General features: G+C 46.0%; 1 protein-coding gene across 9 annotated transcripts in view; it reads left to right on the forward strand.

Moving 5' to 3' along the window:
• The window catches only part of Slc5a11 (solute carrier family 5 member 11), a 39807-nt gene extending 16255 nt beyond the window's left edge, over positions 1–23552 (forward strand). For 6 of the 9 annotated variants that reach the window (XM_027948606.3, XM_027948609.2, XM_027948607.3 and 3 more), the window contains 8 exons: positions 5991–6196; positions 11080–11215; positions 17133–17240; positions 17571–17721; positions 19550–19718; positions 20587–20802; positions 21384–21552; positions 23347–23552. In XM_027948606.3, coding sequence (XP_027804407.2) covers positions 5991–6196; positions 11080–11215; positions 17133–17240; positions 17571–17721; positions 19550–19718; positions 20587–20802; positions 21384–21552; positions 23347–23552 — 1361 coding nt within the window. The remainder of the gene's footprint in view (positions 1–5990; positions 6197–11079; positions 11216–17132; positions 17241–17570; positions 17722–19549; positions 19719–20586; positions 20803–21383; positions 21553–23346) is intronic. The other 3 variants (XM_027948610.2, XM_071605240.1, XM_027948611.2) reach the window with 1 other exon arrangement.
• Positions 23553–23557: the final 5 nt, after the last annotated feature.

The following is a 23557-nucleotide window of genomic DNA, read 5'->3' on the forward strand; positions in this document are numbered from 1 at the left end:
AAACTTGTGATCCTTCTGCCTCAGCCTCCCAAGTAGCTGCGATTATAAGCATGTGCCACTGCACCTGACTAACTCCGTGCCATTCTTGCCAAAAAATACATGCATCTTAGCTGGAAAAGTGTGCTCTGTAGGTGTAAGGTGAATTATGATGCACTCTGCCATCATATATAACAAATTAGATATAAACAAATAAATACAAACAAATAAACATAAACAAAATATGCCGTCATATATGACAAGACACTGCCCATAGTGCTGGAGACCGGGAAGTCCAAAGTCCAGCTGCCAGCAGATTCTGTTTGATGAGCACATACCTTCTGCTGTGTCCTCCCACGTGGACGGGGCAGCTAGTTGTCTGAGGTCCCTTTTATAAGGCCCTGGTCCCATTCATGAGGAATCTGTCCTCACAGCCTAATCACATCCCAAAGTCCCCATTACCCCGGGGAGATGAGGATTACAACATGCGGGTTTAGGGGAGGACTCTAACATTGACAATAGCAAATGCTGATTTCTTCTTCCTTTCGGTAGCTGTACTGTGGTTAGGTAAGACGATAGCCCTGGCTGTCTGTCCTACCTGGTCCCCAGTTCAGGGGTGATCAGCTGTGGGGCTTTTGGAAAGTGACTGGATCAAGGGGCACTGATCTTATCAATGGGCTAATCCACTAATGACTTCTTACCTGCAGGGACTATTGGGAAGCTGTGGGAATCACAGTGGGACCTAGGTGAAGGACCAGTCCTTGGGCACACGTGTGCTCTTGGAGACTGTAAAGAGAGCTTCTCTCTGCTCCCCAGCTGCTGTGAGCTGAGCGGCTTTCCTCCACCACCCGCTGCTGCCATGATGCTCTGCCCCACCTCAGGCCAGTAGATCTGGGCCAACCATCCGGCACCATGAGCCAGAATAAAGTTTTCCTTCTTAAAGTTGTTTTTCTCAGACATTGTGTCTCAGTGACAAAAAGCTAATCATACGCTTATCCTTTATATAGAGAATATATGCTTAAAGTTTTTTTTTCCTTAAAAGGTAAATAACAAAGAATCACAACCAAAAGTAAAAAAATTAAATAGGATGCAAAGCATTACCTGTTTCAATCCAAGAAAATCAGATAAAAGTCTCTACTGACTGCAATGATCAACTCTGTGGAGGGTTTACGGTGTTGTGCTGTTATTATTCTTTTACTCAGCTACATATTGTTTATTTCCTCCACAAAACTCAATATTTCTAATATGGGTGGAAAAAAAAAACTCCGTTGCTATAATTTGCAAGTGGCATGTGTAAAAATAAGCATAACATAAGGCAAAGAGGATTCCACAGAGGGAAATATCTTTTAGATTCAAAATAGAAAATTGACAGCGAAGATATAATCTGTGTGTGTAAATAACATTGCAGCAAGATACACAAAAGCAAAACTCGTCAGAATGAAGCTGACAGAAAACTAAGTAGTATGGAAATACTTTAACACATGACACAACAAGAAGCCAAAACAAAAATATTTAGAAGTAAAAAAAATTTACATAAACAAATAAACATTAGCATCATAGTTTTCCCTAGCATCCTCAGAAACATCTAGAAAATTCAATCATGGAAAAAAATATTAAAATTTTGCAAAAATACTCATGCTAACATTATTCTATTACCGTACCCAGGTAAAACAAACCAAAACCAATTAAACTCATAACTATGAGTTTAAATTGATTTTCAGTCTAATTACTTAGAATTTTAAAGCCATCTCCCAAATAATGCGTGGTATGCATCTGTGGTCCCCAAAACTTGGGGGACTGAGGAAGAGGATTTCACAAATGTGAGACTCCCAGATTCAAAAATAAAAAAATATACAATTATGAATCATTCAGAAAAAATGATAAGAACATCTCATTTCATACTTAATAGAGGAAGTTAAACACTATACGGTAAAAACTTTTTTTTTTTTTTGTACCAGGAGTTAAATCAGGGTGCTTAACCACTGAGCCACATCTCCAATTCTTTTTATTTTTTATTTAGAGACAGTGTTATGGTTTGGAGGTGAGGTGTCCCCAAAAGCTCATGTGTGAGACAATGCGAGAAGAAGGTTCAGAGGAGTCCCCTGATAGGGATTAACTGAGGGTAATGAAGAGGTGGGGTGTGGGAATTGGGGCGCGGCTTTGGTGTACATATTTTATCTGGAGAGTGGAGTCTCTCTCCGCTTCCTGCTGGTCCTGTGAGCTGCTTCCCTCTGTCACACACTCTGCCTTGACATTCAGTGTCACCTCACGCCCTGAGGAATGAAGCCAGCCTTCTGTGGACTAAGACCTCTGAAACCAGGAGCCCTCAAATAAACCTTTCCCCCTCTACAATTGTTCTGATCAGGTCCTTTAGTTACAGCCACAAAAGAGCTGACTGAAATACAGGGTCTTGCTAAGTTGCTTGGGGCCTATGTTGCTGAGGTTGGCCTTGAACTTGCGATCCTCCTGCCTCAGCCTCCAGAGCCACTGGGATTACAGGTGTGCACCATGGCTCTCAGCTGTAAAAACATTTGTATCCATCAATATGAAAGCCCAATTGAATGAATTAGAATTGAGAAAACTACAAAATGTGTTACTCCAGCATCTGATTTCATTGAAAAGAACAATGAACTATGGGGGCAAATCAAATCAATGAAAAAGAAGAAAAAATAAATGCAATATATTAGGAATGAGGAAAAGAACTAAATACCCAAAGGAAGTACATTAAATTATCAGGCTACACTACTCACAGCTTTATGACAATAAACATAAAAAATCAGTTTAAATTCATGCTTTTCCAGGAAAGTATGAATTACTAAATTTGACTCAAGAGAAACTAGGAGACTTAATAGTTCAATATCTAAAGAAGAAATTCAAACCTTTGCTTAACACTAGAAGTTATCTCAGTAAAATCAGATAAAAAGGATGCTACCTTATAAACTCTACAAAATGAAACATATAAGATATACATATTAAAAAGAAAGAAAAAAAATTATTATCTGCTGATGATAGCATTACAGGTTACCTAGGGGGGAAAAATATGAAAAACTGAAAACCTGACTTAAAAAATTGTGTAGTAAATCAAGACTGTTCAAAATCATTCACTTTCATTCATTCTAAGAAAACTCTGGATTTTATTTGGTACCTGGCTAACTCCTACATCGGGGCTGTTCAGTGTATGGGATCCATGAACGGTTGCTTAGGAACCTTAGCATCACAGGGGAACTCATGAGCAAGCCAGAATCCTGGGCACCGCCCCTGCCCCAGACCTGCTGAATCAGAATCTAATAATTTTCAGGTGATTCATATGCACATTAAAGCTCATGAAGTACCGGCCTACTCCAGTTTCACCTCTTCTCAGATAATTCTTTACTCAACTATCCATATGATAGATGAAGTTCACCCATATGGGTGGGCCCAGATATGGACCAAAATCAAACTCATCAATACCACAAAGTCATTTAAAAAAATTCTTTTTTTAGTTGTAGATGGATAAATACCTTTATTTTTGTGTATTCATTTTATGTGGAGCTGAAGATCGTACCTAAAGCCTCACACGTGTGAGGCAAGCACTCTACCCCTGAGCCACAACCCCAGCCCCCAACAAAGTAATTTTTCAGTGTGATTATAGTTTGTAATAATTTATTGTATATTTCAAAATAGCTGGAAGAAAGGATTTTGGAAGTTCCTTTTTCTGATCCTACTGGGATGACGTATAGATTTATGAAAATATATATTTTTCCCCATCCAAGCTCCTGATACAAAGAAATAGTAAATGTTTGACTTGATGGATATACAGATTACCCTAATTTGATCATTACACATTATGTATTTACATAAGTGTATTCAGAAATATTACACTGAGCTGGGCATGGTGGCCAGCCATGTAATCCCAGGGGCTCAGGTGGCTGAGGCAGGAGGATCGTGAGTTCAAAGCCAGCCTCAGCAAAAGTGAGGCACTAAGCAACTCCGTGAAACTCTGTCTCTAAATAAAATGCAAAAATGGGCTGGGGATGTGGCTCAGTGGTCCAGTGCCCCTGAGTTCAATTGCCAATACCACAGCTCCCCCCCCCACACACACAAAAAAAAAGAAATAGCATACTGTGCCCCATAAATAGGTATAATTATTATGTGTCAAAAATAATAAAAAGGATGATTTCTCGGGGAAATAAAGTGGGTCAATTGACCATCAAGATAACAGTTTTGCCGGGCATTGGTGGTGCACCCCTATAATCCCAGCAACTCGGGAGGCTGAGGCAGGAGGATCACATGTTCAAAGCCAGCCTCAGCAACTTAGCAAGGCCCTGAACAACTTAGTGAGAACCTGTCTCAAAAAATAGAAAGGGCTTGGGATGTGGCTCAGTGGTTAAACACCCCTGGGTTCAATCCCCTGTCTCCAAAAAGATAACGGTTTGTTTTTTATCTCAGTATCCACTGTTCACCACAATCCTCAGTAAAGATGGGACAGAATGCTGGTTACATGTCATTCTGACCCAAGTGGTTACACCAATCTGCTCTCCTCCATGTTAAGAAACAAAATAGCTGGGTGTGATGGTGCACACTAATCCCAGTGACCGGAGAGGCTGAGGCAGGAGGATTGCAACTTTGTGGCCAGCCTTGGCAACTTAGACTGTGTCTCAAAATAAAAAAGTAAAAAGGACTGGGGATACAGTTCACAGATAGACTACCCATGCATTCAGTCCCCAGCAGTAGGAAAAAGACCTTTCAGAAAGCAGAATGTGATCCAGAGAGAGCAATCTTGAATTCTTTCAATAAATAAAATCAGCTGCAGAAGACCATAGTCTGTTTTCAGGAACAGCTCAGTTTTCTGTGCCAAGTATTTTATGTGCATTATCACACGCGTCCTTGCCCCACGATAGAGATTGTGGCTTCACCGTGCCCACAAGCAGAAAAGGAGACTGAACCTCAGAGACAGGATGTGACTTGCTCAAGATCCTCCATTTTCTTGGCCCACTCCTTGAATCCGTGAATCGAGAACAGCCGAGAAGATTCAAAGTCAAAAGAACATTTTCTGAGGGCCGGGTTTCTTAACCTGGGACCCATGGACCAAATTGAGGGTACCTGTGATCCTGGGGGGGGAAAAAATCTTGATTTTCCTAAATCTATCATTGCAATTTGCCATTTCCAATTATAAGGGTAGGACACAGACCACAGTCGTCTTAGCAACATCTTTGACTCTGATACCAACCGATATCCCTGATGCTTTTGTGACATGACGGCCGTGGATTTCCCCAGTTGCCTGTTCCTAGAACTTTCTCAGGCAAACTGGGGAAATCCACGTTCTCTGCCCAACTCCACATTCTCTGCCCAAATTCACATTCTCTGCCCAAATCCACCTCCACTGGGCATCTATCTCCAAAATATACTGTCTGAATCCCGTGAGAACTCAAGGGGAACTCAGGCAGCAGGATACGCCCTATTCCCAGCAGGAATAATCTTAAACCTTAAACCTGGAACCTAAACTGGGAACGCCCTAAACACGATTATCTTAAAACCGGGAACACCCTAATCTGCCTTGGTCCTTGAGCAAGGTCACCTACATTCAATGTCGCTGCAACATGTCAGCAACATGGGGTACGCTGGCAAGGAAATTGTCATACCTACTTGGCTAATGGCTCCCAGCAGGCCACTGCTGATATCTTCAAATAGTGTTTGACTGCTCATCCTCCTGAACTAAGTCATTACTAGACACAGTTACCTCTTACTTCCTATTGGGGGATATGCCCTGAATCATTTCTATATTTTAAAGATTGCCCTCTGTTTTCTTTGCAATGTCTGCTTTGTATTGTGCATTTAGATATATTATTCTGAGAAGCGATGCACAGTCATTAACAAAGGCATAAAAAAAGAAAAGAGGTTCAGAAACCTTAAGGGGTGACATTTTTTGGTAGCTCTGCTCCCACGAGGACGTCATCCAGCCCCATCTGTCCCCTTACCAGTGGATGCGGACCTGTCTGATTTCCTGGGTAACTGAGATTTCCTCTCTGCTGTAGGTTTTGCTGCGGTTGGCGGGATGGACGGGCTGAAGGAGAAGTACTTCTCGGCCCTGGCTAGCAACCGGAGCGAGAACAGCAGCTGCGGGCTGCCCCGGGAAGACGCCTTCCATATCTTCCGAGATCCAGTGACGTCTGATCTCCCGTGGCCGGGGATCCTGTTTGGAATGTCCATCCCATCCCTCTGGTACTGGTGCACGGATCAGGTACAGGGCAGCTGGCTGAGTGAGCTCCCCCCAGACTCCTCTTCCCCCAGGGTGATGACGGGGTGGCTGACATTGGCCTTTTCCTTTCCCACTCTCTGTTCACTCATCTGTTTCCCCAGCTCCTTGACGACTTCCTTCCTTTCTGCGTGTTAAATTAAACAAATCTCCGTGTTATTTTGCTTTTTGCTCTTCCTGGTGCTAATGGCAGATCCAGAGCTGCTGATCTTTGCCAATCGATCCTGTTCAAGTGCCTGGGAAGAGCAGGGCGGTGTGTGCCTGTAATCCCAGCTGCTCAGGAGACTGCTCAGGAGGCTGAGGCAGGAGGATCGCAGGTTCAAAGCTAGCCTCAGCAACTTAGCGAGGCTATAAGCAACCTAATGAGACCCTGTCTCAAAATAAAAAAAATAAAAGGGGCTGAGGATGTGGCTCCGGGTGAAGTGCCCTTGGGTTCAATCCCTGCTACCAAAAGAAGAAGAAGAAGAAAAATCAAGAATACAGTGAGGGGGAGTGACCTTGAGCAAGACTTTTGAGGGAATTTTACTCTATTTTTAAATTTAGATTTATTTATTTTTAGTTGTTAGATACTTACATGTCTTTGGAGGATACAATGTGATATTTTGGTACATTTATACTTTGTGTGATGATCAACTCTTAACCACTGAGCCACATCCCCAGCCCTCTTTTTTTTTTCCATTTTTCAATTATTAGGGTCTCTCTAAATCACTTAGGGCCTCACTAAGTTGTTGAGGTTGGCCTCAATCTTGTGATCCTCCAGCCTCAGCCTCCCAAGTCACTGGGATTACAGGCATGCACCACCATGCCCTCCAGCTGTAGTTTTGTATCCATTAACCCATCCCCTCCCATCTCTCCCCCTGGCCCTCCCCAACCTCTGGTAACCACTCTTCTACTCTTTATGAGCTCAGTTTTGCCAGATTCCACATATGAATGAAATCACATGGTATTTGTCTTTCTGTGCCTGGCTTGTCTACTAAACATAATCTTTAAACCCATCCCTGTTGCCATAAATGAAAGCATTCTTTTTTATCGATACATAGTATTTCACCGTGTGTATGTACCACATTTTCTTTGCCCCTTCATCTCCACGTAGGTTGGCTCCATACCATGGCTATTGTGAATTGTGCTGCATTAAACAGGGGAATGCAGATGTCCCTTTATTATGCTGATTTCATGCCCTTTGCATGTATACCCCCGGGGTGACATTGCTGGATCAGGTGGCGGTTCTATTTTTAATTTTTGAGGAGTCTTTGCTCTGCGCTCCTTTGAAGGAGGAAAGCAAGTGTTCCATAACTTTGGAGAAAGCATTTGCAGCAGGGGGTACCGCCAGAGCAAAGGTCTTAAGGCCAACATGTAACTGGTGAGAAAAAATAAACAAGAAAATTAGGAGACATTACAGGATGATAAGCGGGCAGAAGAGAGTCAGTTTGCATTTGCTTGTGGGTACGCAGAGAAACTCTGGGTGGACCTGAAACCCAAGGGCAGGGAGATGAAGGAGACCAGCAGGGGTGGATGGGACCCTTTCCCTGCTCTGATTTAAATCAGTGAATTATCACCCGTTCAAATAGGGTGCTTTCCTGTTACACTAAAGATCACAGATCTGTGTACCATTTTGGAAGCTCTTTTGCATAGTCAGGGCTGATGAGAAAAATTGGGGGGGGGCAGGTACCAGGGATTGAACTCAGGGCACCCAACCACTGAGCCCCATCCCTAGCCCTCTTTTGTATTTTATTTAGAGACAGGGTCTCACTGAGTTGCTTAGAGCCTCGCTTTTGCTGAGGCTGGCTTTGAACTGGCAATCTGTTAGACCAGGATGCAAGAAAAGACCACTGACTCCAATTAAAATCAAATTAAAGCAAGCTTATTATTTTGACCGGCCGGGCTGCCTCTCCCTCCCAAAACGGCGGGAACAAGACAGCACCCCAGCTTTCCTTCAGCCCAGCTTTATAGCCCAGAAAGTTACACAAAAGGTGGGTTACAGATAACAGAACTCTGACAAGCATCACACTAATGGTAGTTTACATTTTTTTGCTGGCCCCAATATCAGAATTTATGAGGACCATTAGAGCCTCAGAGAGGGTTGTCATCTGGCCAGGGAAGGCCAAGATTTGTGAGGCGTCACTAAAGTTTCAGAGAGGGCTGCTCTCTGGTCAGAGAACCAGGCATGGGTGAGTTCAAGGCAGGGCAGGCATTCCAAGCAGGTTCAGAATTTGCAGTAATTTATAGTAAAGCCGAAATTATCTTTTCATGGCTTTGTGGCGAGATGCCCAATTTTAAGAAAAGATCAGGTTGGGTCTATCAGCAATCCTCCTGCCTCAGCCTCCCTAGCTGCTGGGATGACAGGTGTGCACCACTGCGCCCAGCCTGATGAGAATTTAATTAAAGCGATGATCTTGGGTTGGACAATTGAACCGAGGCAGGAGACATTCCAGAGAATGAAGCCCAGGTCCCACCCCTGGGCTTCTGTGCATGAAGAGCTGAGCTCGAGGCCATCGTGTGTGCCACGTACATATGCTGCCCCTTTAAGAAAGCCTCCTTCTCCACCTTAGCCAGTCTCAGGTAGGAGAGTTCCTGAGACAAGGTATGGATCCAGGTGAAGTCCATGGTCAGGTTCAGGAGATGCCATTTCACATCTCTGAGCCTTATTTTCTCACATGTCAAATGGAGCTCCTAATCGTTACAAAATAGAGATGCATGAAAAAATTTTTTTCAGTCTCGTTACAGGGATGGTAAATGCACCATTGGCAACATTGACATTCGTCCTCTGGCTTAGGTTACTGTTTGGGGCACAGCTCACCAACTTGTATTTATTAATTTGTACAAATCATTACTTTAGTTTGCAAACTCTTATTCCAACTCGTAGCCCTTGAAGGCTCCTCCATCCCATGTAATGCAAGAACCTTAGGACTTAGCGCAAGAGGATCTGATCTTTCAAAACGCTCATCTTTTAAAACCCTCTCCCCTTTGACTCTGGTTGACCACGAGGGGTTTCTGCTGAGCCAGATTCCACAGAGTCTAAAGGATGTGCTGGCTCAGTGTGCTGGGGTGGGGGGTGGGAAATACACATCACTCCCAACCCTTCATCTAGGCCCCCTTCAGAAGGGGAGAGCAAGGCAGCTCAGCACCCAGCATTCACTGAGAGCATATTCCAGATTGTCCTGGGCAGAGATGGAGAAGGAAAGTCATAGCTGGTGAGAGTTAATGACATTTGAACATGTTATGGATGCCCCAGCAACACGCCAGTCACTGGCTGAGCATCTCCTATGTATTCAGCTCATTCTCAGAGAGATGGGGGCCAATACTTGGGCCTGGGGGGTTCCTGTGGAGGGCCACACCCTCTGGGTGGGGATCGAACCCAGGGTCTTAGTGCACACGAGGCAAGCACTCTGCCAACTGAGCTATACCCCCAGCCCAACGTGGCTCACTCTTAAAATGATCCAGCTCCCTCTTCAATTCATATTTGGAAACACCGCTTCATGGGAAGAGAGGCCTGAATTCTTTTCAGTGATAATGTCAGATCTCCAGTGGGAAACTCTTTCCTGTCTGACTCTTTGGCACCTTAAGGAAGCAATAATCCCGCACCTGGGTATTCATCCAAACGTACTGAAAAATTATTAGGGGTGTGATGTGAGGTTTAAGGCAAATTCTACTTCTGGATGCTCTTCCATTAAGGATTCTTTGCTGATTTAGTGAGAATTCTGGTTATCCATAGGAAAACATAGCAGTTTAAACTTAAAAGGACATTTCTTTTCTCTCTCTCTCTCTCTCTCTCTCTCTCTCTTTTTAATTGATTTTATTTTTTTAAATACACGACAGTGGAATGTATCACAATTCCTATTGCACGTATAGAGCACAATTTTTCATATCTTTGTATAAAGTATGTTCATGCCAATTCATGTCTTTATACATGTACTTGTTTTTTTGCATTAAAATTCTTATTGTACATATATACCATAATTTTTCATATCTCTGTATATAAAGTATGTTGACACCCAATTCGTGTCTTCCTACATGTACTTTGGATAATGATGTCCATCATAGTCCACCATCCTTGCTAACCCCCTGCCCCCTCCCTTCCCCTCCCACCCTTCTGCCCTATCTAGAGTTCATCTAATCCTCCCATGCTCTCCCTCTCTACCCCACTATGAGTCCCTTATATCAGAGAAAACATTCGGCTTTGCTTTTTGGGGATTGGCTAACTTCACTTAGCATTATCTTTTCTAACTCCATCCATTTACCTGAAAATGCCATGATTTTATTCTCTTTTATTGCTGAGTAAAATTCCATTGTGTATATATGCCACATTTTTTTTATCCATTCATCCACTGAAGGGCATCTAGGTTGGCTCCACAGTTTAGCTATTATGAATTGTGCTGCTATAAACATTGATGTGGCTGTGTCCCTGTAGTAGGCTGTTTTTAAGTCCCTTAAAAGGACATTTCTAGAAATTCACATATCTGAGAGACTAGAGGTGGATAACAGCCACTGATTTTTATGGGGCAGTTACTATGCGCTGGACACCATCTTAAGTATGCTAAACCCTTTTGCTTCATTCACTTGTCAAAACTGCCCTAGTATTATCCCCAATTTATAGGTGAGAAAACTGAGGCAAAGACAGATAAATTTGTCTGCTCGGGGTCACGCAGCCAGGAAGTGGGGTGGCAGGATTAGAACCCAGGCTGTGTCCATCTCCAGAGTTCATACAGTAAACCAGACCTGGCGCCTCTAGATGGAAGGAGAGCGAGAGGGCAGAGGAGTCAGCTTGCCCAGGGAGACCAGAGGCGGACAAGAGGTACTTCTTCACACAAGGCAAACCAAGACCTACCGCACCTGCCGAGGACCAACGCACCCATCCTCCTCTTTTCCAGGTGATTGTTCAGCGGACCCTGGCTGCCAGGAACCTGTCCCATGCCAAAGGAGGATCCCTGCTGGCCGCGTACCTGAAGGTGCTTCCCCTGTTCATAATGGTGTTCCCTGGCATGGTGAGCCGCATCCTCTTTCCAGGTGAGGAGACGGCTGGGAGAGGAGGCCCCCGTCTGTGAGTCTGGGACCCTGCAGGGTGTTCTAAACAGCTGCTGGCCCCCAAGACAATGTGGCAGGGGTCCTGGGCACCTGCTGACCTCATGCTGTTCCTCACTGTGGGCTCAATGCACAAATCCAATAGGTGTCCCAAGCCACATTCAGTGAAAATTCAATGGGGAGGGGGTCGAGGAGTCTTTGTCAACTATATTTTTATATCACAGTTGAGCTAAAATGGTACATTTGCAGATGTCAGTTTCTGATGTCCCATGGGAAAGTTCCTCTCAAGCTTTGGTGTTGGAGCTCAGGAGTTTGGTGACTGTGGACCAATGGGACCATTTTTTAAAAATTTATTGTGGATGGACACAGTACCTTTATTCTATTTATTTATTTTTGTGTGGTGCTGAGGATCGGACCCAGGGGCTCACACGTGCCAGGCAGGCGCTCTGCCACTGAGTGGCAACCTCAGCCCGTGGGATCATTTTTATTTGTATTTTTCTTGACAAATATCAGAGGACATCAGGGTCTCTGGAGCACAGCACTTAGTTTATTTTTGTGGCAATGGGATAGGTTTGTATGATGGGGATAACAACGCTGTAGTAGGCAACGTCATTGGACACCACATGGTGTCAGGAGCCGGGACCCGTACAGAAGAAAGCTCCCATCCTTGCCCCCAATCAAGGCTGTTATTAACTCACAGGGGAGTGGACAGTGGAACGTGTCCTGCCCTGGCCTTATCCTCATGGTGTTAAAGAAAGGGAGGGCAGGATGGTCTGCAGTTGCCCCAGTTTAGTCCAAGGAGTTTAGGGCCCTTACTATATCAGGAGGAAAGAGCCAGGGAAGGGAAGTTGGGGTACTGTCCATGGTACTAAACTCTGGGCTCCGGCTTCTCAGCCCAGAGGAGCTGTAAGTGGCCCTGCCTCTAGACAAGGGGGCTCAGGCTTGGAAGAACCTTCAGGGAGACAAGAAGTGCAATCTTGGGGTTTGTGGTACCTTGTTGGAAAACACACAGCTGTCGAGCAAGGCTTGAGGTGTGAACAAACAACGTGGCCATAAGCAACGTTCACGGTGCGCTTGCTAGGGGCCAGACCCGTGCAGTCTTGAGTAGAGTGTGGTGGTCATGGGGACTGACTCTGATCTGGACCGCCCAGGCCTGAGTCTTGGCTCTGCTGCTTACGAGCTGTATGACTCTGTATAAGTCATTTCAACTCCCCTGGCCTCTGTTTGCTCGCTTGGTTTTTTGTTTGTTTGTTTGTTTGTTTGTTTTGGGGGTTTGTACCAAGGATTGAACCCAGGGGCATTTAACCACTGAGCCTCATCCCCAGCCCTTTTTATATTTTATTTTGAAACAGGATCTTACTAACTTGCTTAGGGCCTTGCTAAGTTGCTGAGGCTGACCTCAAACTTGTGATCCTCCTTCCTCAGCCTCCAGAGCTGCTGGGATTGTAGGTGCGCACCACCACGCCTGGTGGTATCCTCACTTGTAAAATGGGGATAATGATACTTTATCGGGTTTGAAGCAGGTCCTGACACAAGGCAAGCATGATATATTGTGCTTTGAGTGAATGTCCCCAAAGATCCATATGCAAAGGCTTAGTCTCCAGAGGGCAGTAAAGACAGGCACTGTAGACCTTGTGGGACTCAGTGGAAAGTTCTAAGGTCATTGGAGGGGTGCCCTTGAGAGGGATTATAAGACCCAATTTCTCTCTCTCTCTCTCTCTCTCTCTCTCTCTCTCTCACTCTCACTCTCACTCTCTCACTTTCTATCTCCTTCCTGGCTCAAGACATAGCATTTGCTCTACTCCATGCTCCTGTTAAGATCTGCTGCTTTCACTAGAAGCCCAGACTAATGGGGCCACCCCATCTTCCAGATCCATGAGCCAAAATAAACCTCTCTTTAGCTCATAAGTAGCTTGTGTCTGGTGTTTTGTTATAGTGACACGAGACTGACTGAGACACTTTGTAAATTCTCCCAGTTGCTATTTTATTCATGCATCCTTGGCTCTCCATATATCTGAATTCCATAAATATGAATTTCATCAACTGCAGTTCAAAAATACTTTAGTCAGATGTGGTGGTGTGCCCCTGTAATCCCAGCAACTCAGGAGGCCAAGACAGGAGGATGGCAAGTTCAAAACCAGCCTCAACAACTTAGCAAGGCTCTAAGCAACTTAGCAAGACTCTGTCTCAAAAAATAAAAAGGGCTGGGAATATGGCTTAGTGATTAAGTGCCCCTGGGATCAATCCCAAGTACCAAAATAATAATAATAATAATAATAATAAATTAAATCACATCTATCCTGAACATGTACATATTTTCTTTTCTTATTATTATTCCCTAAACAATACAGTATAACAATATTTATGTTGCATCAGGCATTATAAGTAATCTAGAGTGATTTAAAGTAAACAAGAGGGCGTGCCTAGGTGACATATAAACACTACATCGTTTTATAGAGGAACTGAGCACCTGCTGATTTGGCATCCACAGGGGGTCCTGAAACCAGTCCCCCCCAGACACCAAGGAACCACTGCATTGCTTAACTTCATCCTCAAAAGGACACTGTGAAGTCAGTGCTATGACTGCCCTTCCCATCTTACAGATGAGGAAATTGAAATCCAGAGGAAGTTATTGATTCGCTCATCTAGCTCTTCTTCCATTGATCCAGCAAATAGTTTGAGAGCCAATTATCTGCTGGGCCTTCATCTAGTACCCTGAGGACACCTAAGAGAACCAGAGTGTCCTTCTAGTGGGACTTAGATTGTGGCACTGGAAGAGACAGATAAGTAAACACATTGGTTGATTGACACATAAGCGAGAGAGTCACTGGTGGTGCTAAGTGCTGGGGGAAAACACATGAGGACGTGGAGAGAAGGCCAGACAGAGCTGCCTTTGACAGTGTCCATCTAAGGACACCATAGTCGGTCCAAGCAATAGGTTTGAAAATGTATTTTCTAGTGGGGTCCATGAGATTAATGATGGATTGAATGCGAGGGTTGAGGAGACAAGCAGGAATCCAGGCTCGTACCCTCGGGTACCTGGTTTGCTGAAGTAGTTACTGGGTGAACCAGGAATCTATCTGCTTCCAAAACTGACTCTTAGACATGGAAATCCCACCACGAGCCTTGACTTGAGATCTGGAAGATCAATAAGGAGACCCTGATCATCTCTCTTAGCAGTCAACCAGCCAATTAACCATCATTGTTAAATGAGATACGATCCCTCACACTTGCCTCACACGTGCAAGGCAAGCGTTCTGCCACTGAGCCGCAACCCCAGCCCCAGTTTCCTTGTCTTTAAAATAAGGATAATAGCCACAGCTTCCTCACAGAGTTGTGAAAATTAGGAGGCCTGTGCACAGTGTTTATTGTAGAGTCTGAGTCATAGCAAACCTTCCAGGAATGTTGCATTGTGGGAAAAGGAGGGTCTGTGCCCTGTTTGGATTTGACTTTGTCTGGGGCATCATTTAGTTTAAGCAGCAGGGGGTCTGGAGCTCTCTAAGAGAACGCACTCCATGAAGTGGTTGGTAAACTGACAGGTGAGTGGATGTTACTGAATGGGCGCTAATGATCAGGAGGCTGTTGATGTCATTTATAACTTAGCTGAACGAACCCCCTGCCCTCTCATGAGCATATTTCTTTCTTTTGTATTTGAGTGTGTGTGTGTGTGTGTGTGTGTGTGTGTGGTGCTGGGGATTGAACCCATGGCCTTGTGCATTCGAGGCAAGCACTCTACCAGCTGAACTCTGTCCCAGCCTCATGAGCATTTTTTTTTAGGCTGAAGGAACACACACAATTGTCTTCAACAGATGTGCCTTATAAACTTTGCATCTGTCCTGTGTCCCGTGGTTGAAGGATCCACTTCTATCAGGAGACAGGAAAACTTTCAGTGAACAGTGAGACCCTTGCTCCTTCTCTCTTAGCTAGAAGACGGGGCCTCTTAGATAACAGAGGCGAACTCGTGTAGGTTTGAACTTGAACCAGACCTTTGGCCCACTTGATGGCATTCTGAGAATAGGAAGGTAAATATTATCTTATCCTCTCCCAAGTTTTCTCAGAAGAGTAATAAAAACTTGAGAACTTTGACCTCCTCAAAGCATTTATCTCAATGAGAGTGGTTCTTCCCAGTGCTCCTCAGACTTTCTTGGTCTGCCTTCTTTAATTTTGAGTTTGCGGGGAATCTACTTTATTCCAAAGTAATTGCTATTAGTAGTATTAATTCTGGCCTCAGCACACATTTTCTCTCCCACTGGTGAATGTCATTGGAGGAAAGGTCCCAATTGAGAGAAGACATTACCCAGAAGCCCTTGAGCCCCTCTATGGATGAAAGGGCTAGTTCCATTCCTTAGATCTTCTGCTCATCAATAAAAGAAAATGAAGATACAATAATACTGGATTTTAAAACTGTGATGTACTTTACCCGCTTACATTTTTATTAACTTTTTTTTTTTTTGGTACCAGGCTTTGAACTCAGGGACACTCAACCACAGAGCCACATCCCCAGCCCTTTGTTAAAATTTTATTTAGAGACAGGGTCTCCCTGAGTTGCTTAGTGCCTCGCCGTTGCTGAGGCTGGCTTTGAACTCAGGATCCTCCTGCCTCAGCCCCCACCCACCAAGCCACTTGGATGACAGGCATGAGCCACCGTGTCGGGCTTGATTACCATTTTTAATGCAAATAAAAAATACAGGACTGAAATGTATTATCTAGAGATATTGTTGAACATGTGCATTTGAGGACACTTGTGAAACTCAGACCTCAGCCAGATGGTCATCATGGCTTTGCTGTTGCATCAGAACCAGGGAGGACATTGGCAGGAGCCGTATAGGGCTGCCTGAGGATCGGGGTAGGTGCCACTCACCAGAAAAGATGGGCTGAAACACAGTGTCACCCATCTGGATGAAGAGAAAGGACTGTGGATTAAGCCGAGGGAGGGCCTGGGCTTCTTTATGAGAGTTATTAGTTTGATTCCATCCCATTTATTGATTCTTGATTTTATTTCTTGTGCTTTAGGAGTCTTGTTAAGGACTTGTTCAAAAGAACCCATAGAAAAGTCTAGAAATACGGGCTGAGCGTGCGGCTCCGTGGTAGAATGCTTGTCTAGCATGCGTAAAGCCCAGGGTTCAATCTCTAGTGCTGCAGACACACAGAGAGACAGAGCTCTCATGGTGGAGATCCCAGTTTAAAATAAGGAGTAGCCGTTGAACTCTATGAGCTGTTGAGAAGACAAGGGAAAGAGGAATTTAAACTGTGTTTGCCAGTGGATTGTAGAGGTTCATGTCTGAATTCCAGAGTCTTGGGAGGCTGAGATAGGAGGACACAAGTTCGAGGCCAGCCTGGGCAATTTAACAAGACCACGTCTCAAAAGAACTGGGGATGTAGCTCCGTGGGTTCAATTCCCAGTACAAAAAAGAAATGAACAAGGTGTGGTTGACATGTATCAGGCAGTGACAAACTTCAGTACAGATGGAAATTGCCTCTGTCTCCTCCTGCATTGGGGGGGCGGGGGCGGGGATGGATCCTGATCCAGGATACGGTGGTCAGAATGGCCACACAGTGTCTCAGTTTTATGTGGGATACAATAAGAGCCAGGGCTTCTCTGCATTTCCTGCGTATCAGATCCGTGCTGAGTGCTTTCTTGGGATCATCTCAGCCTATTCTCATGATAATGTTATAAAGTGTTGTTTTCCCAGTTCTCTAGATACAGCAACTAAAGTTGGGAAAGGTTAAGTGACAAGGTCACAGCCTACAAAGTCTAGGCCCCTTTCTATGTCCCTGAGCTAGGGACTCAAGTGCAGTAAACCTGTCTCCTGGTGCTGGCCTGTGTCAGGCCACACTGTGGCCAGGCCTGGGACATTGAGGGTCTCTCTGCTCAACTCTGGGTCCTGGGCTTCCTCTGCAGATCAAGTGGCTTGTGCACATCCAGAAATCTGCCAGAAAGTCTGCAGCAACCCCTCCGGCTGCTCCGACATCGCCTACCCCAAGCTGGTGTTGGAGCTCCTGCCCACAGGTAATGTCCCCTCCTCAGCCCTACATGGAGCCCCCTGGAGGACCCAGCAGGGAGAGCAGGGATGGGTTCTGATCTGAGGTAGGGACACGATGGGAGCCTTGTAGACAGGGATAGGCTCTGGGCTCAGCGGCTGAGCCCCAGATCTAGGGGTCCCCCTCAGCCCCACGAAATGCTGAGGTCCTGCATAACCAGGAGCTCAGCCCAGCTGTCCTGTCTGAGGTTCTGCCTACTGGGATCAGCTGGCTTTGGGCCTGGGGTACCAGAGTCACAAGTGAAGGCAGAAGCCGTTGACGGGAAGCCCGAGGCCCACAGACCTCCCTTCTGCCCTAGGCCTGCGTGGGCTCATGATGGCTGTGATGGTGGCGGCTCTCATGTCCTCCCTCACCTCCATCTTTAACAGTGCCAGCACCATCTTCACCATGGATCTGTGGAATCACATCCGGCCACGGGCCTCTGAGAAGGAGCTCATGATTGTGGGCAGGTAAGGTCTTCCGGCATGGGGCTGGGCGGGAGGGTGAAGAGTCAGGGAGAAGAGAGCTGAGCCCACCCATGGGCACAGTCCCACCAACAGTGTACCCAGGCTGGCTCAGTGTCCTCTGCAGATGCCATGGGTGATTGGTAAGTTGTTCATTCAAGAGACGTTCAATGAGCACCTACTATGTACCAGGAACTGGCATACAGCATTGAAAAGACATGATTCTTGCCATCATGGAGCCAGAGGAGGAGGAAGGGAGGAGGAAGAGGAGGAGAAATCGAGGAACAATGATAACTCTATGTGGGGAGTCGGGAGGGTGGGGGTCAGAGGGGGAGGGCCCTGATAGGAGTATCCAGGTAGAAGGGAAGGGGCTATTCTGGAGGATTGGATAAAGAGTTCTACACCCAAATCTCCTGCAAAGTCCTGATGTCTAATGGGAGGAGCTGAAATGGGTGGCATGTAAATTTTATGTAAAATACATGTAAATAAGCTCCTTGGAGGCTCTGTCACTCAAGGAGATGCACCCTGAAGGCTCTTCAGCCTTGGGTTAGGAAGAGTTCTTAGATGTGACAACCAAGAACCTTCTGTAGGAAACAGAGAAAAAAAACACATTGAACTTCATCCGAATTGAAAGCATTTTCACTTCTTATGAAGCATTCATAATCTAGAATATAGGAAGGACTCTTAAGCCAAAAGACTCGACTAGACGTTTCAGCAAGGAAGCTATAGAAATGGCTAATAAATCCGGGTGAGGTGATGCACACCTACAATCCCAGCAGCTTGGGAGGCTGAGGCAGGAGGATCACGAGTTCAAAGCCAGCCTCAGCACAAGTGAGGCCCTAAGCAATTCAGTGAGACTCTGTCTCTAAATAAAATACAAAATAGGGCTGGGGATGTGGCTCAGTGGTCAAGTGCCCCTGAGTTCAATCCCTCGTACAAAAATTTAAAAATTTAAAAATGGCTAATCATCCCATGAAAAGATGTTCCACATCATTCATCATGAGAAAAATGCAAATTAAAACTGCAGTGAGAAACCACTACACCGCCTCTCATCAAAAAGACACACACGAAAGAAGAGAAACGGGAACTCTTAGAGCCTGTGGGTGGGAAAATCCAATGGTTCAAGTGCTCCAAAGCAGATGGTCAGTTTCCTGCAAATGTTAAACATACACTTAACGTGTGACCCAGCAATATGCATTTCTAGAAATGAAAACATGTGTCTCTACAGAGACTGATATATGCATTTCACAAAGCATAACCCCCACCAAAAAAGAGAAACAATCCAAGTATCTATCAACTGGCAAAGGATAATCCATGACAGGGAATGGCAGACCCAGGACAGTGGAATGTTTTCAACTACAATAGAAAACGAAATAGCTGGGTGCAGTGGTGCACCACCTGTAATCCCAGTGGCTGGGGAGGATGAGGCAGGAGGATCTCAAGAAATCAAATAGTGATACATGTTCCAACAGGGACGTGCTGTAACAGACATACTTAACCAAAGAAGCTAGCTGCAAAAGACCACATCCCAGGTGATGCCATTTAGGGCAAACGTCCCCCAAAAGCCACCTGCAGAGACAGAGCACCTGTAAGTGGTTGCGTAGGCTCAGCGCAGGAAGAAGCTGTCAGTGGGCCGAGGGGGCCTTTTGACGTGACGGATGTTCTAAATGTCAATTGTAGTGATGGTGGTTCGACTCTACAAACCTACTAAGAGTTACTGGACTGTACAGTTATGGGGGACGAATTTTATGGTTATGTGATTTGTACCTCAACAAAACTGAAGTCCATGTTCAGGGGAGATGACACTCCCTGGGTCTCTCTCCCTCTGCCCCAGGGTGTTTGTCGTTCTGCTGGTGTTGGTGTCTATCCTGTGGATCCCCGCGGTCCAGGCCAGCCAGGGCGGCCAGCTGTTCATCTACATCCAGTCCATCAGCTCCTACCTGCAGCCGCCGGTGGCCGTAGTCTTCATCCTGGGCTGCTTCTGGAGGCGGGCCAACGAAAAGGTAGCTCTGTGGCAGCCGCACCATGCAAGAGCCGAGGGCTGCCCTGGAGGACTGGGAGAAGACGGTGGCAGGGGTCTAGGGAGACCCAAGCATGGGCTGGACTTGGTGTCATTAGCGAGAGTGAGCTCTGCGGAGGAAGTCGCAGGGAGGGCGTTACCTGGTCTTTGAAGAAAGGAAAGGGGGCCGGGCGCAGTGGTGCAGGCCTGTAATCCCAGCAGCTCGGGAGGCTGAGGCAGGAAGACAGCCTCAGCAACTTAGTGAGGCCTTAAGCAACTTAGGGAGATCATGTCTCTAAATAAAATATATATTTTTTAAAGGGCTGGGGATGTGGCTCAGCGGTTAAATGGCCCTGGGTTCAATCCCTGGTACCAAATAAATAAATAAAGGATTCAGGACAATATGTGTGGGTTACATGAACCACTGGACCTTATTATAGAAGACGCTTGAGCATCCATGATTCTGGTATCCATTGCGGCTGCTGGAACAAATCCCTTGAGCAAGGCATGACTGTATTTGTCAAAGATAAACAGATATGTAGATCCAAGCCTTTCCAAATTGCTGATTCATGTGGTGATCATTGAAAGAAAGACAAGTTCCTTGCTGGCCATGGTGGAGGATGATTGTAATCCCAGCAGCTTGGGAGGCTGAGGCAGGAGGATTACGAGTTCAAAGATAGCCTCAAGCAGTTTAGCAAGGCTCTGTCTCTAAATAAAATCCAAAAAAAGGGCTGGGGATGTGGCTCAGTGGTTAAGTGCCTCTGGTTTTAATCTTGGGTTAAAAAAGGGAAAAAAAAAAGGGGGAGACGAGTTCCTGATTGGCTTCTTGAGGTTCCCGGAGGCCCGAGCCCGTGATGTGCTCTGTTTTGCAGGGTGCCTTCTCAGGCCTGATCTTGGGCCTGCTCCTAGGCTTGATCAGGCTGGTCCTAGACTTTATTTACGTGCAGCCGCTGTGTGATCAACCCGATGAGCGCCCTGCAGTCGTGAAGGACGTCCACTACCTCTACTTCTCCATGATCTTGTCCACGGCCACCCTGATCATTGTGTGCACCGTGAGCTGGTTCACAGAGCCGCCCTCCAAGGAGATGGTACGTCTGGGTTGACAGCTATGTCCACTGAGACTCTTCATAGCAAGTGACAAAGAGGACTGAAGGTTCAAAACCCAAGTCCAGCATTGGGTCCTCAGGGACAGGTTGATTCTGAACTCAGGAAAGATCCATCTCTCCCTTCTGTGTCAATCTTGGGCCCCCTACAGTGCCGTGTGGCTTTAGGAATATATCCTCCTTTACTGTCATTGAGGAAAAGCCCAAGCATTTGGGTCCTAGATTTCTAGCAGGGTTGCTGATTCCTATTGATGGAGTCAGTTTAGGATTGTGCTCATCCATGAACCCACTCAATCCCTATGGCCAAAGAAAGGGCCCAGCTGAAATGGTCACTCCCTGGGTCCCACCATACCCTAGCGCTAGGGTGGAGCTCTGAGAACCAGAATGGGGCCATATGAGAGAGATCGGGGAGCGAGGGAGGGAAATGTCCATGGGGTGCAGGGCTGGGGCAGGAAGGCAAGACTGGGCAGACCGTAGGCACCAAGGCTGAGCTTGGGGCTGGGCAGGGGAGGTGAAGAAAGATGGTGGCCCCCACCCGTATCTCACAATTCACCTCTGCTCCTTAGGTCAGTCGCCTGACCTGGTTTACAAGGCACGACCCCAGGGTCCAGAAGGAACCAGTTCCACCAGCAATTCCCCTGCCTCTTACGCTGTCTCAGAATGGGACCCCAGAGACCACCAGCACCGGCATCCAGAATGAGATTGTTCAAGAAAACATGTCCAAACCCCACAGCTGTGAGTTGCCTCTTCCCTTAGTTACAACAGGAGCCCAGGGAAGGATTCTGTGTTTATGGGGAAGTTTCTCTATCAAATCACAAGCCAGAAAATGGAATGGACTTGGGATCTTAGCATCCAGGGTTTGGTCCTTCCACTCTCTGGCCACCTGAAGGAGTTCTCTGGTAACTCTGAAGAGAAGTCTCAGATGGTCACTAACAGCAGACCCCCTAGGTGGCCACTCAAACGTCGGTCATGTATCCTCAGGGTGCATAGATCACAGAGACATTCTCTAAATGAGTGGTTTCAAACTGGCTGCTGGCTGACCTATTTGGCCTCAGTACCTATTGTTTTAATAAGATGTGAGTTGACATTTAAAAACTGGAAGGTTTCACATAGGATTCCAGATTTCCATCTTCTTTTGAAAAATGGCAACGCTTGTGCCCATGTATCTACATGACGAGAGACACTTAGAGCTCTAAGAGGATACGGGATGCGCCCTTCAGTTAGTCCAAGTCCCCACCGGCTCCTATTATCTCCATGTCCCCAGGGCCGTGGGTTGTCGTGGCTTTCTGTTGGTGGTGGTGTTGGATACTGTGGATATGAACTGTGCCAACCCAAAGTGGGGAGCTCCAGAGGGCCACGTGTTTAAAGAGAAATGGAGGAAAGCGTATTTCTGGATAGAGGCAAAGATGATTTTTAACATGATGCAAAAATGCCTCCTGTGACTCAGATATGTCCCCTGTCAACTCACGACAGGCCATTGAGTTTGCAGAGAAATGGAGTTTTCCACAAAGGGCCCATTTCCCTCCCGCCTTCTGGAGGCCTTGCGACAGGGGAATCAGAGCTGGGTCCTAACTGGGCCAGACCTTCCCGCCAAAAATACTTGGGAGTCAAATGGGCAGGAGAAATAGGTTTATTCCAAGTCAGTTGTAAAGGAAGATAGAGGAGATTTATTCTCAAATAGTCATCTTCAGGAAATTGAGAGAAAAGAAGGCCGGAAATATACATATGCAGATTTGTGGTCCGTCCCAGGTTCCCTGGTGCCTGTGAGGTCACGGGGTGGGGGTTGGGGGGTAGCCCATTGGCTTTAACTCTCAGTGTGAGGAAATAGGGGAAGCAGAAAGCAAGTTTTTAGGAAGTTCCAAAGTTAATTTGGTGCTTGGATTCTCAGTGTGGGGAAGGTGTCCTTAATCTCGGAGGTGGCAGATTTCATAAATTCACTCTGTCCCTGCCTACCAGGGCTGTGACTTGACTTCACTCTAGTTAGTTTGAGCTTCAATTTCTTTCTTGGAAGACAGTGAGAGTCTTAAAATACCAATCTTGCAGAATTAAAGTCTTCCAGACTTAAGGTATTAATGAACACAGTTGTTCCTCGGTAACCAGTTCCAGGTCCCATGGGGACACCTATATCCACAGGTGCTCAAGTCCCTTGTAGAAAAGGGCTTGGCATTTATATGTAAGTAACTTTCGCAATCCTCCCCATACTTAAAATCACCTCTGGATTACTTGTAATACCTAATACAATGTAATTGCTACGTGAATAGTTACACCATATTGTTTGAGGGAAATGTCAAAAAAAGAAAGTCTGTACATGTTGAGTTCTGACCCAACCCCACCCCCAAACATCTATGATGGGTGTTTGGTTGGCTCTGTGGGTGTGGAACCCAGGGATATGGAGGTTGGACTGTGTTTCTGGAACACGAACATCCAGTGCTTGTTCCACTGCACAAACACATTCAGGTTGGCTCTGCTCTCCCATCTCCGGGAGACCAAGCCCATCTCTATGACGGTTCTCTGCTGGGTTCTTTTTAGGTGATGTGACCCCAAAGCGGTCCAAAGTAGTGAAGGCCATCTTGTGGCTCTGTGGAATGGAGAACAAGGGCAAAGAGGAGCCCCCAGGCAAAGTGGAACCTGTGATAGATTTCTTGGAGGAAAACCCCATTGTGAAAACCCTTCTGGATGTCAACTGCATTGTCTGCATGACCTGTGCCATCTTCCTGTGGGGCTACTTTGCTTAATGCAG

This window comes from Marmota flaviventris, chromosome 19 (genome assembly GCF_047511675.1).
Source record: "Marmota flaviventris isolate mMarFla1 chromosome 19, mMarFla1.hap1, whole genome shotgun sequence".
NCBI classification, from domain to species: Eukaryota; Metazoa; Chordata; class Mammalia; order Rodentia; family Sciuridae; genus Marmota; species Marmota flaviventris.